Here is a 21,593-nt window from a genome sequence, read left to right as displayed (position 1 = left end):
CAAAAAGGTAAAAAAAAAAAAAAAAACAGATACCATGTTCCAGTGACTTCTTTTCTATAAAATATTTTATGTTATACAAAGTGTATCCAATGGAGAGGATAAAATACAAACAGTGTAATTAAAATTCCAGTCTATGGGGGTCACAGAGTTGGACACAATTTAGCAACCGAACAATAACCAAATTAATTTTCTACCCCTTGTCCAGTCTTTAATGCCTGTGGAATCTTCTTACAGTTGATTTCGAAGAGATTAAATTGTCTAATGTTTCTTCTTAATAGAATGTAAGAATGGTAAAATTCTGTAAGAGGCAGACTTCAATCAGTTCAGCAACAAATCTAATCAAATGCTCCTAGGAGACTGAGCTGATAATTACAGATTAGAGGATTGTAACATTATCAAGTCTTGAGGCAAACTCTTTTAATTTTAAACAGAGAACTGTGTCTGCACAGTAGATATTCAATAAATAGTGTTCAGTGAGTGACTGAATGCCTCTGGTCAAAAAATTTCCCAGATCAATGAGGGGGAACCCAAGGCATGGAGGTCACACAGTGTCACCTCTGAGCCTGGAATGCATGAACTTCCGGTTTCTAAAATTTCTGCTTCCTTTTCTCGGACAGGAAAATGGTGGGTATAGCAGAAGAATAAGAAAACCATCACAATTTTTCACTTTCTCTTGAAAGCTATTTTAGTTAAAGGAACTCTGAGAATTTCCCTTAGTCCACAGATAACAAAGATAAAAATATCTAGCTCAATAAAAATAATATTTACCCTCTTTTGAAGTCTGAAATAAACCAGTCTTTCCATTTTTTGACTGCTCATTTTTGGTTTGTTGAGATAAGTGATCTTCTGGCAACATGGAGCTATTAAACGGATTCTTCCTTGGCTGGGGAAAAATATTGTTTATTAAATTCATTTTATATGTCATAACAGCAAGTCAGTGTCAGCAAATGCTTATTATATGCAATAGTTAATAGTTTTGTCCAGTAAACTCTATCTGGCATGTTTGAAAAATGATGGTCCTAAAAAAAAAAAAAAGAAAGAAAAATGATGGTCCTAGTTAATCCAGTCAGCAAAGAATCACTATATATATGCCATGCCAAAAAAAAAAAAAAAAAAATCAGACCAAAACTGAGTAAAATGTACTCAATTCCAAAGTCTTACAAAGTTAAACCAGAACCAGGCATTCGAATCTAATCTCACAAAGGTGAGATTTTTACAGAAGTGAAAAAACTTGGGCCTGAACACATCAAAGAGGTGGTCACAGGTCAGGGTAAACCTGAGGCTCTAATTACGGCAGATTCACACCAGCGCTCTTCTACTGTACAAGACTCTCTGTGATAGGTTAAAGTCATACTAAATATAATTGTAACCGACCTTTTCTATAAGGATTTAAGAATCAAGGTATCTTGAAGTGCTTCATAGTCACTAATACGATCATTGATTCTAATGTCAGAAAGCATGTCAATAAAAAGAGTTCTGCTTTTCAACTTGTATACTTGATTTACAATGTTGTGTTAGTTTCAGTTGTACAGCAAAGTGATTCAGTTATATATACATTTTTCATATTCTTTTCTCTTATAGGTTATCATAAAATATTGCATATAGTTCCTTGTGCTATACAGTAGGTCCTTGTTGGTTATCTGTTTTATATATAGTAGTGTGTATATGTTAATCCTGAACTCCTAAGTTATCCCCGCTCCTAGTATTTTTCTTTATTAATATAAGACTGAAAATCAGTGTTCGCTATCTGTAGTTTCATAAATTGAAAATCCTCTCCCACAAGAAGACTTGTAACAGGAATTCAGGAAGCCATGAATAGGAATAAGGACTGTCATGGAACTAACAAGCCACACGCCATATGCTTAAAAGAAGCAGCCCCCAATAGTGTCAGACTTTTTATTCTTTAGGGTAAAAAATCTAGGTCCACCAAAAGAGTGATTTCCTATATTAAATAGTAAAACTTATCTATATTTGATGGGGAAAAAGTACTACAAATTCCTCTTTTTCATGGTGCTTTGATAAAATGAGAGAACAGCATTCTGGCCCCAAATGAGCTTTTCAAAGTCCAAGTTCAATCTACCTTGGCTGGAGATATAGCTGACTTCCTTGTGTTTTCCTGGGATGCATCAATCATGGTGGATGCTGGATTTACCACGCTGGAACTGCAAAAGAAACAATAATTCAGAGAATAAAACCTTACCCTTTGAGGAAGCGTAAATCATGCCTCTGAAGCCAGAAGCTATTAAGACAGGATAGGAGAGGAAGTTTGTAAAATCAAACTGCCAGGAAGGAAGAGGGAGTTGGAGCTGAGAGATTAAGCAGCGAAGCAAAGGCAATGGGAAAACAGGAATGAAAGACAGGCCTGAGACAAGGCAAAACCATCCATCAGAAGCCTTGAAGATTTTATCACCGTGCCAGGCACACAGGAGGTTCATGGCTGAAATTTGTACAAATAAACTCATCTGAAAGTTGGGACCTCACATCAGATGCAGACTAGAAAGTGAGCAAATTGTTCTCAAGAAGGGAATACCCTTGCTGAAATAAGGCCCCAAAGTGTTCCAGAGATTCTCTGGTCCAAGACTGGAATGGCACTGCTTACTCTAACTCAGGTAGAAAATGGCTAAAGCGGGACTTCTCTGGTGGTCCAGTGGTTAAGAATCTGCCTTGCAATGCAGGGGAAACAGGTTTGACCCCTGGTGAAGGAACTAAGATCCTGGATGCCACAGAGCTACTGAGCCCAGAGGCCACAACTACAGAGTCCATGCACCGTCACGAAAGATCCCCCCCAATGCAACAAAGATCCTGGGTGCCGCAACTAAGATCTGACACAGCCAAATAAATCAGTATTTTAAAAAAAGAAAATAGCTGAAGAAAAGACTCAGGTGAGACAAGTGGTTGGGCAATGACACAGAAGAAACAGCAGATGGAGATGCTGGGAGGATGGTGGATGGGGGCAACTTACGGGGAAGCTTCCCCGACTCTCCAGGCTGGCCAGGTGAGTTCTTGTTCAAATACAAGAGGAGTGAGGATGGAGCGCAGTCAGAGGATGGTGGGAGGTTAGAAGCCTGTAGCTGGCCCAGAGGGGAGAGGAGGATTCTGCAGACCCTGGCTCCCTACCCCAGGGACCGGGCAGCCCTGGGGTGAGAGTACTACGGGGAGTGTGAATGGAGGAAAGTTGAGCTGAGCTGGCTCCCTCCTGAACCACCACTCCCCTGGTGACTGAGAAGGACAAAGGAGGTCACAGTGGCCTTGGAAAGGGAGGAAAACCACCTGCTCAGACTTCCTGCTCCAGGCGCCCCGGCTCAAGGCATAAGAGGGGAGGTCACTATTGCTTGAAAGCACCGTGCCTCGTTAAACCCCACCCTGGTTAAACTTCTAGTGACATCACAGAGTCAAGGACTTGGAAAAATGCCTCAGAAGGTGCTGGCTTTTCACCAGGAAGCTAAGGAACTGGAGGTGGGGAAGGGGAGCACCTTGCCCCACAGCCAGAGAGCCTCGCCCAAGATTGCCGTCTCTAAACTCGTGGGCCGGATGTTCTTGCCGCTTAATTTCCTTTCGTTCCCTCTGCACTTGGACTGATGTTTCTATGGAGAGGTAGTCCCAGGAACAGGCTGAACACTTGAGGAAGCATGCTTCCTTTCGTTGCCTCCCTCACTGTTGCAGACAGGAATTACAGCAGATGAGGCAGACGTATGCGGAACACAGCCTTAACACAGGGATGTGAGAACCTGAGGCGGGGGCAGGGTGGGGAGGGAAAGAGCAGGGACCAAGGGTGGGAACTTACAATGGAGCCAGAATTAAGGCTAATATCAAAACACACGGCAGGCGGCCTTTGTTCTTGCAAGAGGTGAGCACAAACAGGAATCAAGCTATCTATCAGCCAACAGGAAAAAAGGACCCTGGTCGCTGACAGAACTCACAGTAAAAGCAGCCCACAGCTCAGGACTAGAAAGCTATGTCTCTTGAGTGTCACTTTAAGAAGCCAGTGAGCGATATGAGGAAGCTTATAGCAGATGCCATGTTCATCTTCTCAGAGTGCTTTGTATCATCTCCCTTAGCTCAGACAATAAAGAATCTGCCTGCAAAGCAGGAGACCCCAGCTTTGATCCCTGGGTTGGGAACATCCCCTGGAGAAGGGAATGGCAACCCACTCCAGTATTCTTGCCTGGAGAGTCGCATGGGCAGAGGAGCCTGGAGGGCTACAGTCTGTGGGGTCACAGAGAGTCAGACACGACTGAGTAATGAACACTTTCAACTAGTAAATAAATCAGTCGCATAACTGCAGGACCTGAGCAAACTGCCACCCTCCTCTCCTATCATCTTCCTCCCTTCCCTCTCCCTCTCCCCAAGAACGAAGGACAAGCAGCGTCCCTATAGCCTCCTCCCTCTTCTCCCTGGAAACCCCACTTCTGCACCCCCAGCCACCACCCCAACCGCCCACGCTGTACATCACGTGGTCCCCACCTGCCCAGGGACCAAACCAACCTCTCTCTTACCAAACCCTATGCAACTATGGATTTCATGCGACCATATGAGGAGCGATGCAACCTCACCCCATGCATATGTATCTTCTCTCTCACAGTAACCAGGGAGACCCCTCAAGAGCATCTTGGCCATCTTTCTGTTCCTTGCAATACTGTGTACAGTGTCTGGGACATAACTGGTGAGTAAGTGGCTGTGCAACTCAAGGCCAAATAAGCCAGTGCCAGGAAGGCAGCAGCACACACAGGTGACCACAGCTTTTTTTTTTTTCTTTTCAATCTGTGCTTTGCCAAACTACAACGAGGCACATTATTTAGGTTTTAGACAAGATGTCTTTGTTCCTGCTATTCAGAAAGCAAAAGAGAGAAAGAAACGAGGCAGACACGGAACTACCAGGAATATACAGGATTCACTGGGTTCTCTGGTGGGTGGGATAAGCAGAAAATGGGATGACGGTGGGGTACTTAGTTAACTACAGTTCACAAGTCTGCCTAAGTAGAAAAAGTAAAAACCAGAGTTTCATGCCTCAAAATGCTTCTGAAAAATGCAGCTACTTCCTCAATTAAGCTCCGGCTTTGTGTCCCTCAAGGAATACAACGATGTTTTGTTTGCCTGTCTTTTACTGGGCAATTATCAACACAGCAGCCATCCTATTCTCAGCTGACTTTTGCAACATGCCTGGGCGGTATGTACCCTTCTCCCCATTTTACTATCGAGAAAACTGAGGCTTGGAGAGGTTAAGGTAGCCAAAGAGCTGGGAATGTGAACCAGGTGTCTGACCCTGACTCCAGAGACAGGCACTGGAATGGCTGGGCTGCACTCCACTGATTCCTCAAATCAGTAAATCCATTTATGATGAGGACTGGAATAAAGTTTATGGCAAGAGGACTGGAATGAAGACGGGGTGATTCTAACTTCCCAGTGACTCTCACATCTGTTGCTTCCTTTCCACCGCTCCTGACTCCTCCCTGTCATCTGTATGAGCCTCACATTCGACCTCCAGACACCAAAGTTCCACTCTCCTCATCCTTTCGGCATTCCACCCCTAAGCTAGAACGGTCTGAAACAAGACTTTGGGCACATCCCTCTCCTGCTCGTTACCTTTCCGGGATCCTCAGGAAGGAATTGGAGACACTCCACCATCTGCTCCCTGTACCCTCCCACTCCTCCTGCCCACTGACCTTTGTGCCAAACCTGGCTCCCTGTCCCTCTCTGCGGTCCCCCCCAACCTACCCCCACCCGCTCCCTCAAATGTTGGCTCTGCTCTCTTGACCCACATGCTCGCTCTCACCGCCAAGCCCCGTCCAAATCTCACCTCCCTTGTGGCGCCGCTTGCCTATTAGCCCGATGGCAGTGGGTCTCACTGTCTCAAATCTTACCGCACATTTTATTGGTGCTTGGAACTAGGATTTGCTCTCTGCCTGGTGCTAGTTGAAATCAGGTGATTAAATATTCATAAAGGGAAGCATTATTTTTCCTAAGAGAACACAGTCTCTCTATAGCCACGTACTGCGTCTTTTGTTTCTTACAAGCCCTCTCAGAGGGCTTTCCACCGCTCCTAAGATTTCTATTCTTAGGGTGTGTCCTGTATAATAAGATACTGAATACCTTCTACGTGATGAGTTCTTAACACCATACAGCAAGCCAAGGCTCATACCTTGTGCTCTGTAATTTCTGACCTCAGGCACCCTTCAAAAACTACCTGTGATACTAGATGTGCACGCACGCGTGCTCAGTTGTGTCTGACTCTTTGCAACCCCATGGACTGTAGCTGCCAGGTTCCTCTGTCCATGGAATTTTCCAGGCAAGAATACTAGAGTGTGTCGCCATTTCCTCTTCCAAGGGATCTTCCTGACCCAGGGACCAAACTCATGTTTCTTTTATCTCCTGCATTGGCAGGCAGATTCTTTTAACACTGTGCCACCTAGGATGCCTCAATACTAAATAGAGCACTTAGCCAAAACTGGTTTACTTCTGTAAGAAGATTATTAAAATATTAGACTATGATATTGTTGTTAGACTTTGGCTCCTGAAAGTGTCTGCATTCTAATACAAGTCTTTGAAGACTTAAAAGAAGAAGGATGTTAGGTACTCTGGTTGGGACACGTGGGGAAGGCGGCCTTCACAGCAGTCTTAGAACTATACCACCTGGGCAGTGGGACAGCCCATCTGCTTCTACATCCAGCTGTAAAGTACTTCTAAGCACATGCAACAACTTTTAAAGCTTTTGAACTTTAAGCAGGCTTTCCCTCTAAAGCAGTTAAAAATGAATTCCCTGTCAGCCCAGTGGTTAGGACTCTGCGCTCCATGGCAAGGGGCATGGGTTTGATCCCTGGTTGGGGAACTAAGATCCCACAGGCTACATGGTGCGACCAAAAAACAAAAAAATAAGTAAAGCAGTTAAAAATAACAACGGACATACTCTCTTCTGAGGTACATTTCAGAATAAATATTAACTGTGTCTGAACTCAGAAGCAAATTTTTCAAGTGATTTTTCTCCCTGTGTTTCTTGCCATTGCTGCTTTCTCTCTTCGAATTGTGAATTCCTTGGATGTTAATGCTGTGCCTGGCACCCAGCATTGTGCTAACACGTGTTACACGCAATGTGTAAAAAAAACATGTGAAAAAAAACACATGAAGAAATGGCTCAGGGCTTGAGTGAAGCAGATTCATAAATATACTATGCCAGCCTTTCAAGTCAGTATTTTTTTTTAAGTAAAATATTACTTCTTTGGTTCTACCCCAGTTCATGCTACAGATTTATTTAACACACACATTCCCATCCATCCATAAGGCACACTGATGTCAGAGTGAAACTATCCTTCACAACTAATTTGGGTATATCTAAGATTCTGTAGGATTAGCAAGATTCATTTAAGAGCTCAATATGAGTGATTCTGTAGGGCAGGCCTCCAAGAAATGAAACATTCACATCACTGGATTTGCAATTAGTCAAAGAACAAAAGATCAAATGCATTGTCCCATAGCTTGGCTCATCTCTACCCTGCCTTTGGGAGCAAGTGAAGTGCCTCACACTGATCTTATTATAGAGGGTTAAGGCAAGTAGCTAATCCCTCTGCAAGAGGGAGATAGATATATATAAACAAAAGCTTTCCAGGAAAAAGAGCATTAGTGGAAAAAACAATACTATTTCAGAGCTAAAGACATGGTGTTAATTGGTAGGTTCCCATTCAACACAGAGAGAGGGGTAAGAGAGAGGGGTGTCAGAAGTGAGAATCACGGAAGCACAGGCGATAAAGCTCAAAGCATTTTTTGGTTCACTCTGATAACTTATAATGAAATAGCACTTTAATCCTACCAAAAACAAAGAAAGGTGGGAGTGCACAGCTTTTGCATGCAAGAAAACTCATCACTTTTGCAGCATTTCATAGGAAAATTCCCAGAGGAAAATCTGCCAATGTCATGGAAAGAAACACCATAGTACAGGCTTTATCCTGTTCTCCCTGAACTCATTTTGGGGACATTCTCCATGGATATTTTTGATTAATGGGCATCACAACCCCTGCAGCAGCCAAGCTCCCTCCTACCTCCATGCCTTCTTGTTCTCCATCCTGAATGCTCCTTACTTGTGGTTGTCCAAATTTGAGAATAGCCCTCAAAGTCTCCTCCAGTTTTTATAATCACCAGAGCTCATGGTGATATGTCTGAAGTGAGGCAGTCTTGGCAAAGCAATAAAATCTGGATGTTATCAATGCCATTCTTGCCTTGTAGCTTAAATTTTTTCTTGCTCTCTTAGTCTCTTTTTCTACTGGATTCCTGGGGGTCCAAAGGACTTCATTCAATTATTTATTACTCATTTGTTTATCCATTAACCCCTCTTTCATCATTATTCTCTATTTAATAATTCATTATATCATCAACTATTCTCAGTCAATCCATCTCTCACTCTCCACCTATTTTTCTCTTTTTAAAAAATTTAAAATATATTTTCCCATATATTCTTCATTCATTCATTTATTCCACAAGACATTCGTTGGGCACTATTGTCTGTTCCAGGAAGAGAGCAGTGAACAAAATGAAATGCAATAGTAGACAAAGTCTTTTTCCCCTTGCAGCTGAGAGGGGGAAAAACACACACACAAAAATGAATATGTAATATAATGTCAGGTAGTGATAAGTGATGGACAACAGTAAGAGAGGCAACAACATTCATTCACTTGGTCCATAGATACCAAGTACCTACTATGTGCTGGATATAGTGTTAGAAGCTTGGGGGATGGTGGTGAGCGAGACACGGGTCCTCAACCCAAGACAGCAACACAGTGATACTTAGCCCTGGGAATCTGGATTATTAAAAGTTCCTTGGGCAATTGTGACATACAGGTCACAGTTGAGAACTTCTCTTCCCTGGTGGTTTAGATGGTAAAGAATCTGCCTGCAATGCAGGAGACCCAGGTTCAATCCCTGGGTTGGGAATATCCCCTGGAGAAGGGAATGGCTACCCACTCCAGTATTCTTGTCTGGAGAATTCCATGGACAGAGGAGCCTGGCAGGCTATAGTCCATAGGGTCACAAAGAGTCAAATATGACTGAGTGACTAACACACACACTCATGCTAAAATAAGTAGTTAGAACCAGATTGTGAAGAGCCTTGAATGTTGACCAAAAGGCTAGATTTTCACTTTTAAGTCACAAGGAAACACCAAATGACTTCATGATCCAGTTTACTTTTTATAGTCATGATCTGGTAACTGTGAAGACAGGTTCAATTCAATAAGGACATTATAACAGAAATTTAGGTAAGAGATGGTGAAATCCTAATTAAGGGAATGGAGAAAAGAGGAAACATACAACAGAATTTTAGAGATGAGTTTAGAAGAAATTTGAAGTGTTGGTAGAGCACTCAAGAGATAACTAGTAATTGATAACTGCAATATATCCACTGTATTGGACCTTCCAGATGTCAAGCCAAACCAGATCTCCATGTCAGCCCCTCTGCCTGTCCTGTCCTCTCTGTCTCCCTAACAGAATCCTTCTTATCCTTCAAGAAATCCCTTAAATATAATTATTTCTGGAATAAGTTCCTCAAGGACAGGGATCATATATTATTCCACTTTGAATTCCTAGCTACTATCTTGTGTACAACAAATACTCAACAACTGTTTACCGACTGACTGAATGACTGCATGGAGAATGAATTTGCAACCCTACAGAATGATTTATTCTATTAGGTCCTAGAAAGATGCTAAATCTGTGTTTTTCAATCAATTGCAAACAAGGATATTTAAACACTTTATTTCCAAGAAATATCCTAAAAGTAAACCAAGCCAACCTATGGATTAATGGCTCTATCCTCACTATCCATAACTATTTCTCTTTGTCCTATTTTTCTCTGCATCTCACTCTTAGACGGCCTTTCATCTGGCTTCCTATTTCTTCTGCCTGTGGCTCAGGCTGGCACACAGTGCCCCCTGTGACTTCTGCCCCAACAGTAGCAGTCATTGGCTTATTACTGACTGTCATCTGTTACTAGGGCCGGTTTATATGTAGGCAGAGTAGGCTACCACGTCCTTCGTGTGACGCCCTCTGCCTCTAATGTAACCTCCTTTGTACCTAGGAACTTGCTTTCTGTGGCTGAAGGTTCTGAACCTTATCAGGATACATTCTCAGAGTAGTTCTTTAAGCTTTTAGAAACAACCAAGAAAAGGAAAGAAGCTCAAAACTTTCATTCACACTGGCTTAAGTTATTAAAAATTTAAGCCTTAGGGTAGAATGCATGGTAGAGCCTTTCCAAGGGGAAAGGAGGAAGCCACAAGGGAACTGAAGGATGTGGGATGGCAAAGAGTGTGGGAGGAAAAACCAGGAGAAGAAAAGAGTTGGGAAGCTTAGAACACACTTCAGAAACTCTTGCTTTTGTTTTTCTTTTTTTAGAGCTCTGGGCTGACCCTGTTTGTGGCCACATACCCACTCCAGCATTCTTGCCTGAAGAATTCCATGGACAGGGGAGTCTGGCAGGCTAGAGTCCATGCAGTCTCAAAGAGTTGGACACAACTCAGCAACTAACACTCTCACTTTTTACTCTCAGCCAAGATGATATAAGCTACCAGAGGGACCAGTCCTCAGAGAGGTAGTCTTAGGGGAAGAGATTGGAGAGACAGAGGGGAACTAAAAAGGTCAGTCCACTTCTGGGCTCCTTCCGACCAAACTAGCACCAAGGGTGGGGCCACATAAGGCCCTGGTCAGTCGAGGGGCTACTAGACTCTCTGTGACTCCCTAAGCATCCAAACCTTTTTTCATAGAACATGTCATCTCAAATAATAAAGGAGGGGCTTCTCATCCCAGAGCAGGCCTACCTCTATAACCAGGAAACACACATTATTCCTTGTTGGGGAGGCAGGATCTGATGCACATGAAATTTCTTACATTTTCTTCCTCTGCTGCCCATCAAGGCTCAGCCATGTCCGGGGGATTATTGTGTGTCTGTCCCACAATTATTTGGGGGGAGAGACACATTGTGCTATCAAACTGCAGACCATTGTACCAGTGCCAGTATGTGAACTGTGTGTTACTGGTTTACAACAGGTACGTCAAGGCTGTATATTGTCACCCTGCTTATTTAACTTCTATGCAGAGTACATCATGAGAAACACTGGGCTGAAAGAAGCACAAGCTGGAATCAAGATTGCCGGGAGAAATATCAATAACCTCAGATATGCAGATGACACCACCCTTATGGCAGAAAGTGAAGAGGAACTAAAAAGCCTCTTGATGAAAGTGAAAGAGGAGAGTGAAAAAGTTGACTTAAAGCTCAATGTTCAGAAAACTAAGATCATGGCATCCCCATCACTTCATGGGAAATAGATGGGGAAACAGTGGAAACAGTGTCAGACTTTATTTTTTGGGCTCCAAAATCACTGCAGATGGTGACTGCAGCCATGAAATTAAAAGATGCTTACTCCTTGGAAGGAAAGTTGTGACCAACCTAGATAGCATATTGAAAAGCAGAGACATTACTTTGCCAACAAGGGTCTGTCTAGTCAAGGCTATGGTTTTTCCTGTAGTCATGTATGGATGTGTGAGTTGGACTATGAAGAAAGCTGAGCGCCAAAGAATTGATGCTTTTGAACTGTGGTGTTGGAGAAGACTCTTGAGAGTCCCTTGGACTGCAAGGAGATCCAACAAGTCCATTCTGAAGGAGATCAGTCCTTGGTGTTCATTGGAAGGAATGATGCTGAAGCTGAAACTCCAGTACTTTGGCCACCTCATGCAAAGAGTTGACTCACTGGAAAAGACTTTGATGCTGGGAGGGATTGGGGGCAGGAGGAGAAGGGGACGACAGAGGATGAGATGGCTGGATGGCGTCACCGACTCCATGGACATGAGTTTGAGTGAACTCCAGGAGTTGGTGATGGACAGGGAGGCCTGGCGTGCTGCGATTCATGGGGTCGCAAAGAGTCGGATACGACTGAGCGACTGAACTGAGCAGACATCAAGAGTATGCACTTAGAATCAGTTACAGCAATTTGCTGAGACACCACAGTACATCCCTCAGTGGGCTTATGTTTTGCATGCCCTAGTTGTTATCTGTATTTCACTTTTCGAGTATTCATTTTTATTATGTTTTATTAAAGGGCTCAATCTGTGATAACTGGAAAGAAAACACTTAAATCCCTAACACCAGTCCTTCACCACCATTTGTGCCAGTACTACCCAGCAGCCAGGACTAGAGCTGAGCGCACTTGGAGTTTTCTTTGCTGCTCGAAAGAGAACCTCATCCCCTGCTCCCCCTCTGTTCATCAGAGCCCTCTCTGCCTCCTCAGGCTACAGATGCAAAGACCAGTTCCAAAGGAACGCAAGTAGCTTCTCATGCTTGAATACACGTTTAATACCCACGATGAGTTAATTACTCACAAACAGAAGTGCTCAGAATTGTGCCCACAACAGAAGAAGGACTCTTGCCCCAGAGCTTATTAGGAAAAAAAAAAAAAAATTCCTTCAGAAACTGCAATACCCAGTCAGGGTTGCCTCACATTCCCTGACTCCTGACTAAGAAAATATTGACAGGTATTGAGTCATTCTATTGAAGTTCACTTAGTCTAAAAGTACAGGCCCCAAAATATACTTACCACACCCAGTTCCCAAAGGTTAAAGTATAGGTGAGAAACATGCTGGAACCTGACACTGAGTAAAGCAGGAGCTTCCGACACAGAGAGAAGGAAGTCAATAACAGCTCCTGTTACAGTTCTGCATGATCACCGCTCACGCCACGTAACGAGCAAAGTATGTCGGACACATCAAACACGTTTATTCCTGTCTTCTTGGCCTACCTCATCTGTGTTATTATAATATGTCAGTCGCTCAGTCGTGTTCGACTCTTCGTGACCCCAGGACTGTAGCCCGCCAGGCTCCTCTGTCCATGGAACTCTCCAGGCAAAAATATTGGAGTGGGTTGCCCCTTCCTTCTCCAGGGGATCTTCCTGACCCAGGGATTGAACTCAGGTCTCCTGCATTGCAGGCAGATTCTTTACCATCTGAGCCATCAGGGATTGCCAACCTAATATAAGGCCACCTGCAAATTGCCAATTTTCTTTCTTCCTGAGAAATGCCAAGTGGTACCCATACCTCATTACATTCCATCTCATAACACCCTGGTGAGACAGCTTGGTCCCGAGGTACATACAGATGAAACCTTAAAGATGTGTCTGAGGTCATCCAAGAAATGTAACCAACAACACAGACACAAATGTGGACACTATTCACAGCCTCAAATTGGGAAAGGAAGGTGGGTACCCACCAGGCCATGTGGTCATAAGGAAACTCAGTCAAGCTCTAAGGGCCGTGGCACCTTGGTCCCTTAGGCCATTTGAGATGAAATGCATTCCTGGGAGAAGGAAAGGAAGTCCTTCACTATCTCCTGGAGTTTGCTCAAACTCATGTCCATCGAGTTGGTGATGCCGTCTAAGCAGCTTCTCAACCCCTGCCACCCCCTTCTCCTTTTGCCTTCAATCTTTCCCAGCATCAGGGTCTTGAGAGAACATCACAGATCATCCTAGGTGGGGGCGGGGGGGATATGGTGCTGCCTACCACCCAGGAAAACAAAGCGAGTCCTCTCTAAAAGGGAAATGGATAGACAACAAGTACCTTAATAGTATTCCATTATCCATATAACATAATACTTATATTTGACCCTCAAATGCCTGTTGGTGCCTATAGAATAGACCCACTCTCTCATCCACAAATTATATTGAAAACATCCCCATTTCCCAGGTGTCTCAGCCTTGGACCCTGACTCAGTGACTGTCCCACCAGCAAATTCACTGACTTAACTACATTTGGAGATTCTGATTCAACTGCCTTCACTGAGGAGCTAGAGATAAAATGTAATTGTCCTTCAACCAAAGAGTAACAACTATACCGCCCAATGGACAGATACCAATGGGAAGATCCTTAAATATCTAAAAACAAATCATCTTGGTTGAAAAAGTTTGTGGCAATATAGCCTCATAATCAGCTATTTCATAGGAAGGATGTACAAATGTGCATTTTGATTGGTCAGGTGATAAGATAAATGGAAAATGCACAAAAGCAAGACTGAAATATTGAGGACAATCTGCATCCTTAAGAGCCATCTATTCAGTACCTACCATGTACCAGGTATTTTATATACTAATTCTCATCAGAATCTTTCTTATACAGTATGATTCCTATCTATAGTTAGGGAAAGAGATTCAGGGAGATTAAATGACTTGCCCATGGTCAAATGCTAATAAATGGCATATTCAGGATTGGAATTCCCATCTGCTTGGTTTTAGTGCTTAAATTTCTTCAATTGCACCAGGCTGTTACAATTTGATCATCACTGATTTCTTTTTTTTTTTGGCCACATTTGTGCAGCTTGTGGAGATCTTAGTTCCCCGACCAGGGAAGGAACCTGGGCCCACAGCAGTATATCTAAGTCCTAACACTGGATCACCAGGGAATTCCCCCCCATTCATCTCTTTCCTTCAATGACTTATTCCCCAATATTCATTTTGGAGTACATTTTCATTTACTCTATGAAGAAACCCTTAGTACAAATAACAATTAAAAAAAAAACCAAACAGCTCTAGTTGGTGGGAAGAAATCACCACTTGACATTTTATTTAATATGCAGATTTGTTAGACATTCTGGAAGCTGAGAAAGAATACCGCTCAGGCTTTGTTCATATCAGGGCTCAGAACGCTCTCATCCGTGCCCTCCTCCCTACACCCACGAGACCTGGCTGGCCTCACAGCAGGACCTAGCGAGGACCCCACGTGCAGCAGCTCTCCCCATGGGCTCGGTCTCACCTGGGGCTTGCTGGGGCTACATCTTCTTCTGGCTCTTCTACAACACCGGTTAGCTCTGGGGGGAGGAAAGCATCCTTGTGGACGTTATTCACCCAGCTTTCCTTTGCCCTGTTTGCTCTGTCCTTACTCTGCTCATCTGAAACAGGAAACAATAAAGGCAAGAATATTATCCATCTGTCTTCTCCACAACCTACAACTTCTCATATCAGCTCTAACCTCTGAAGGCTGGAACCTGAACGTCAGGCCTTCCCTGAGCACCCCGGCATCACGAATGAGTCTGTGTACTTGAGATCAGAATTATCAATACTTCCATGAGAGGAGTCATGTTGTTAGTTGCCCACAAGTAGAGTCTCCAGCGAGCATGGGTGCACCTTTAAATGTGCGGACACGACTAAAGCAAAATTGCGACTACTCTAGGTGAATCTGACTTGAATTGGGGTCAGGACTTGTTGCATATGGCCAGGGGATGCTCAGGGCAGGGAAGTTCTTGTTGGGACAGACACACCATCATTACCAACTCTTTACTGAACAGCTACAATGGGCTCGACTCAAGGCTGGGCTCTGGGATACAAAAGGGAACAAATGCTTCTATTCTGGAATGTTCCTCTCCACTGCCTCCTCCTCTCACAGTCTCTACACAGCCAAATTCTACAAGGTCTCACAAGCTAGCTCAGATGCCAGAGCCCCCTTAAAACCTCTGTGATCCCTCTTCAGGAGATAATCTCTTTGGCCTCTGAACACCCACTGCTCTCTACCTGTACCCCTTGGATAATTAGCATCAACTGAGTGACGACTGAGTTCGAGGCAAAGGGTTGAGTCCCTTGCATGCATGATCCTCTGAGGAGGGAAAAATTTTCCAAGGTTACAGATTTCAAAATTGAAGACCAAAGGGATCAAGAGACTTGCCTAAGGCCACATAGCCAGTAAGCGCCAGTAATACTTCCATCAGTGTTAAGAATTAAGATGAAGCAACATGTGCTTAGTCATTTCAGTCGTGTTTGACTCTCTGCCACCCCACGGACTGTAGCCCGCCTGGCTCCTCTGTCCATGGGATTCTCCAGGCAAGAACACTGGAGTGGGTTGCCATGCCCTTTTCCAGGTGATCTTCCTGACCCAGGGATTGAACCCAGGTCTCCTGCATTGCAGGCAGATTCCTTACTGTCTGAGCCACCAAGGACTCCTAATTTCCAAATACATTCACAGGTCTTTCTACTCATAAGTCTAGTTTCTGTAACTGCAAAATGGATTCCTCGGTATAACCCACGGGACCCTTCAAGATTTCTTAAGTTCTGGGTGGTTTTGGGAGGGTGCATGGCAGAGCTGGGATTTCAGCCCTTCTGATGTAGAGCCACAGTCCTTATAGATAGGGGCTGACTCCTTTTGATGAGCTATGCAGTGCTCATAGCCCGCTGATGACCTTGGACAAGTTACTTCACTTCTCTGAGTTTTACATATTGCATACATATAATGAGGATAATAATACCTACCTTATAAGATTGCTACTACAATTAGAAATATTAGGGAAGAAATGCCTGTAACATATTAGATGCCAAAGAGGTAATTTCCTTATTGAGAACAGGTTAGAACTAGACAGGGGCTAGTTCTCAGGGGTAAAGGTTTATACTGACTAGTGCAGAGTTGATTAGAGAGAAGGCACCTGGTAAATATTTAATGAATTCAACGGAATTCTGAAGAAGCCTCCAAAATGCTGTCTTTACAGTCCCTTAAATGATGTACTTGGTTTTTAAAGATGTACCAGGTGTCACAGTCATTGAGCAGGAAGGCCAATCTCTTCCTGTTACTCTACTCAGGAGAAAAGGTTCTGAATTTTTAGTTAGAACCAAAGAAAGAGGAGATGGTAGATCCCTGATAAGAGCTTTCCAGGTGATACACTGATAAAAAAAAAAAAAAATCTGCCTGCCCATGCAGGAGACACAAGAGATGTAGATTTGATCCCCCAAGGTTGGGAAGATCCCCTGGAGTAGGAAATGGCAATCCACTCCAGTATTCTTGCCTGGAACATTCCATGGACTGAGGAGCCTGGTAGGCTACCATCCAAGGGTCAGACACGACAGCGCGCACACGCGCACGCACACACACACACACACACAGATCCCTTATAAGCCTCAATTGTCAATGTTACTCCAAGTCAATATGGCAACTAATGGGCTTCCTTTGTTCTTCTTTACCACACTAAGTCACTTAACCCTGACTTCATCCATCCAAACCCAAGAAGATTTTGACCTACAGGACCATACATTATGCAAAGCACACCCCTAAATGATTTCCCTCCGCAGATTCAGTAGTGATGGTGACACCCTTCCCTTCTCCCAAGGACTACTTCTCCCAAACAAATGTTGCCTTGGGAGGCAATAGCCCAATCAACTTACCTGCTACCTGGGGCCTCTTCTTCCTCATGGATGCTCTGATAATATCTGCACCGTGGATTCTGTCTCTGTGTCTTTTTGCCTTGGCTTCATAAAACCACTGGCCACTCATATTCTTCAGTTGCTGGTCATCCTTAACTTTTTCAGGCAAATGTCTACAAAAGGAAAAACGCTTTACTTTTTTATGAATCCACAGTAAGTAAATGAGTTCACAGTGACACTGCACAAAGAAGTTGTAAGCATATGGCCAAAATGAAGCTCTCAATGTTCTAAGAGATCCCACAAACCTCCCAGATGACTCACCAGTGTATGCTTTAACTAAAAGGTCACAGGATCCAATGACAACATTTTTCAAAAATTCAAAGGTTTAAGCCATGATACCCAGATGACGCCTGAGATTTCTCAAGAGCAAATTCACTTTTCGGCTGCAGGCTTGTGTGTTCACTGTTCAAATGCAAATACCCAAGAGAAAGAGGGGATATTACACTTCCCTAAGCCTTGGTTTCCTTATTTTTAAAAAGGGGTTAAGGGAGAATGGCATTGAAACATGTATATTATCATATGTGAAACGGATCACCAGTCCAGGTTTGATGCATGATACAGGGTGCTCGGGGCTGGTGAACTGGGATGACCCAGAGGGATGGGATGGGGAACACATGTACACCCGTGGCGGATTCATGTCAATGTATGACAAAACCAATACAATATTGTAAAGTAATTAGCCTCCAAATAAATAAAGTGGAAAAAAATTACAGTATCATAAAAATAATTTCACTGTACGAAAAAATAAAATAAATTTTTAAAAAGGGAGATAATTACCCCATAAAAAAAAAGGGGATTAAGGAATTTCCCTGATGGTTTAGTGGTTAAGACGTCACCTTCCAACAAAGCGGGTTCGAGTTTGATCCCTAATTGGGGAGATAAGATCCCACAAGCCTCAGTGGCCAAAAAAGCAAAACTTAAAACATCTGCAATACTGTAACAAATCCAAGAAAGACTTTAAAAATGTCCATCTTAAAAAATCTTTAAAAAGGAAGGGGGTTAATGATAGTAACTCACCTCGTGAGATTTCTACGAGGATTAAGTTAGCTAATGCACGTACATTATCATCTGCATATGCCTGGCGCCTAATAAACACTGAGTGGATAACTGGTGGGGAAGTTATCAGCTCATCAGTTCTTGCCATTTCAGTGAAATGAACTTATCAGAGACTTTTCTGGAAGCCTATGTGTCCATGGTTCTTAATTCCAGGAAAATGAATTCAACAAGGCAGGCTGGGATCAGGGAAGATCAAACTTAGGTGGGGTAGGGAGTGCAGGTAGGGGTAAATTCCATTTGTGCAGATACTGCTTCTAAGGGTTCCACAGTCATTGACGCTCACGGAAAAGCTAAAATCTAAAGAACAAACCAAGTACCACCCTCCTAAAGTTTCCCCCATTTTACAGAAGAGGGAAAAACACTGTTCTGCAATGACAAGTTTCATAACCTCCACATCTTTCTACCCATGTCGATAAAATGAGAGTCAAAAAAATCTATCTTTTCTTGTTCACAGAGCTGTACTTACAATAAAGTAAAGTAAAAGCCTTTGGAAGATTCTGTGCTACAAAAATCCAACAGGGTTTGATGATTGTCATTCAAGCTAATATGCACACTACCTAACGCAGCAAATCTAAGTGTTTTAGCCAGAGAATGTGCAGGGGGGCCACACCAAGGCGGTGGCAGGGCTGTGTGTGACAGCTGCACAAAAGCCCACCAGGGAAAGAGGAAGGCTCCGAAGTATGCCTAAAGAGACACTTTCCAGACAGAGTCTGGACGTTTCTCTGCTGGAAACGTCTCTGCTCTCCACTTAAAGAAGTGACCCTATGCCAAACATGTCCGATCACAACCCTCAGACACACGCTGTAGTGACAGCCCACCACCAAATCCTAACAGGGACAGTGTCTTCACTTCATGGTTCTGAATCACCAGAGGTTGTGGTTCCTATGAAATGTGTCTAATGATTTCCCATTGCCCAGATTTTCTTTTTTCAAATATCTTTATTGGAATATAGTTGATTTAAAATGTTGTGTTAGCTTCTGCTGTACAGCAAAGTTATTCAGTTATACATATATGTATATCCACTTTTTTAGGTTCTTTTCCCACATAGGTTATTACAGATATTGTATAGAGTTCCCTGTGCTATACAGTAGGTCCTTATTAGTTATCTATTTTTATATATAGTAGAGTGTATATTTTTAACAGCCAGGACACAGAAGCAACCTAAATGTCCATCAACAAGAATGGATAAAGAAGATGTGTTCATTCAGCCATGAAAAAAAAAAAAGAGTGAAATGACTTTGTGGTAAAAGAATCTGCCTGCAGGGCAGGGGATGTGGGTTTGATCCCTGGGTCCGGAAAATTCCCTGGAGAAGGAAATGGCAACCCAGTCCAGCATTCCTGCCTGGGAAATCCATGGACAGAGGAGCCTGGATGGACTTAGAGACTGTCATATTGAGTGAAGTAAGTGAGACAGAGAAAAACAAATATTATATGATATTGCTGACATGTGGAATCATTGCCTAGATTTTCAGCAGAGCAAAAAATCCACCCTGGTTGCTGATGGAGTTTTTGCCTTCCCTTCCCAAAAGGACCTCATTCAAGTTCAATGCCAGAAAAGAGAAGTCCTTCCAGCTCTCTGTGACTAGACAGTGAGCCCCTAGGGGCAGGGCCTGTACTCAATATATCTTTGCTTTATGTCTGGAAAACAGTGGGTGTTCACACAGCACTTCTGGAGGGAAGGAATATCCCACGCGGCCCCCAACCACCTGGCTTCAGGCTATCTTTTCAGATTCGTTTTCCAGCACTTGCTCCCATGCTCCCCACTTGACTTCTCACTGATCTCCAAACTGTTCGTGCATGACCTCTGCAGACATTAAGGGCAGGAGGTTGTGGCAGAAAGACTTTGGGCTTTGGCGTCTTCCCAGATTGGGTCCAAATTCCAGTTCTGACCCTGCTTAAATGCCATCTTTGGCAGCTTCCTGTACCCCTCTAAGCTTCAGTCTCCTTGTTTATAAAGACAGGGGGAAATAAGAGGTACTCTGCAGGACTTTTGGATGACAAAAGGCAGTATTTACCTAGAAGTACCTAACAGTACCTGGATCCTGGTAAGAGACCAGTAAATGTAAATTCTCTTGGGATGTCTTTCTCTCACTTCTGCCTAGCACGTGACCCCTCATCCCTCAGATCTATGCACCGCCTCACCGGGGAAGGCTTCCCTGACTCCCGAGGGCACCGGGCGGCTGGCCCTTCTCCGTGCTCCCACAGCTTCTCCATGGCAGCGCTCAGTGCGCCATGTTCCAATTATCTGTTTGCACATCCATCTCACATACTGACCTGCGAACTCTGCTAACCCCTTGAAAGCGAGAACTACCTCCTAATCACCTTTCTAACAAAAGCCCCTAGTATAGAGCCCGGCACGGAACTGATGCCTAGAAACTCTTAAGTGGATAACTTGTTAACACATAAATGCACAGCAGCCAGCCTGGTGTGAGTCGGATAAGAGATGAGAGCCTGTTGTTCCTGGGCTTGAGTGAACCAAGCTCCATCACAACGGCAGTGCCTTCTCCAGTTCAGGCAGGACACTTCATCTCTTGGAGGATTAGGAAAATGCAGAAGGAAATCTGACATCAGCCATGAGCTTGTCTAAGGAGACCACAAACCCTCAGAGCATAACAACTCCCAATTTCCCTTTATGAGATTATTTATTTACTTGTTTTTGTTGTTCAACTGAAAGGCACTTTGTAAGCATCATTAGGCAACGCTTGATCTGCTCCTGCCTAACTGACTGTCTCCAAACCTCTGGCCCTTCTAATCCTGCAGTGCTCTGGGAGTCAGGCTCCCAGTAAGGCCATTACAGTAAAGAACTCAGGCGGGGTTTCTGGTTCATCTCTTTTAAAGTGCCAAAAAAATAGGAAATACTTTCAAAAGCACTAAGTGCTATTTATATATTTCCTATCATGATAATCAGTGCCAGAGTTAATCAATCTCTTTTTCTATCTTAGCCATTTGGAATATTTTATATTCCAAGACAAGACACCAAAGCCTAAGTTCTGTAGAGATGTAGATTACAAAAGAAATCCCACCATCAGGGACTTCCCTGGTGGCCCAGTGTTCAGACTCAGTGTTTCCACTGCAGGAGGCGCAGGTGTGATCTCTCATTTAGGAACGAAGATCCCGCAGGCTGCACAGCATGACCAAAAAAGGAATAAAAAAACCCTACCACCTAGGTGGGGCTGGTAAAATCTTCTTAGCACCTGGAGAATATTATGGGTAGTGAAATAAGTCAGACAGAAAGACAAATCATGTATGATGTCACTGACTTGGGGAATGTGCTCATTCCACACACTAGCAGTGTAACACTCAAAATTTTTCAAGCTAGGCTTCACAGTACATGAA

At 43.6% G+C, this 21,593-nt stretch overlaps 1 protein-coding gene across 11 annotated transcripts in view; it reads right to left on the bottom strand.

Moving 5' to 3' along the window:
- The window catches only part of SYTL2 (synaptotagmin like 2), a 121,241-nt gene that overhangs the window by 35,726 nt on the left and 63,922 nt on the right, over window positions 1–21,593 (bottom strand). For all 11 annotated transcript variants that reach the window (XM_070782852.1, XM_070782857.1, XM_070782856.1 and 8 more), the window contains 4 exons: window positions 17,163–17,314; window positions 14,773–14,908; window positions 2,081–2,162; window positions 769–883 (listed from right to left, as the gene is read on the bottom strand). In XM_070782852.1, coding sequence (XP_070638953.1) covers window positions 769–883; window positions 2,081–2,162; window positions 14,773–14,908; window positions 17,163–17,314 — 485 coding nt within the window. The remainder of the gene's footprint in view (window positions 1–768; window positions 884–2,080; window positions 2,163–14,772; window positions 14,909–17,162; window positions 17,315–21,593) is intronic.

The sequence above is a fragment of the Bos indicus genome, chromosome 29, assembly GCF_029378745.1.
Source record: "Bos indicus isolate NIAB-ARS_2022 breed Sahiwal x Tharparkar chromosome 29, NIAB-ARS_B.indTharparkar_mat_pri_1.0, whole genome shotgun sequence".
In the NCBI taxonomy this organism is placed as follows: Eukaryota; Metazoa; Chordata; class Mammalia; order Artiodactyla; family Bovidae; genus Bos; species Bos indicus.
The sequence above is the reverse complement of the archived record's forward strand: the minus strand, read 5'-3'. Positions and strand labels throughout refer to the sequence as shown.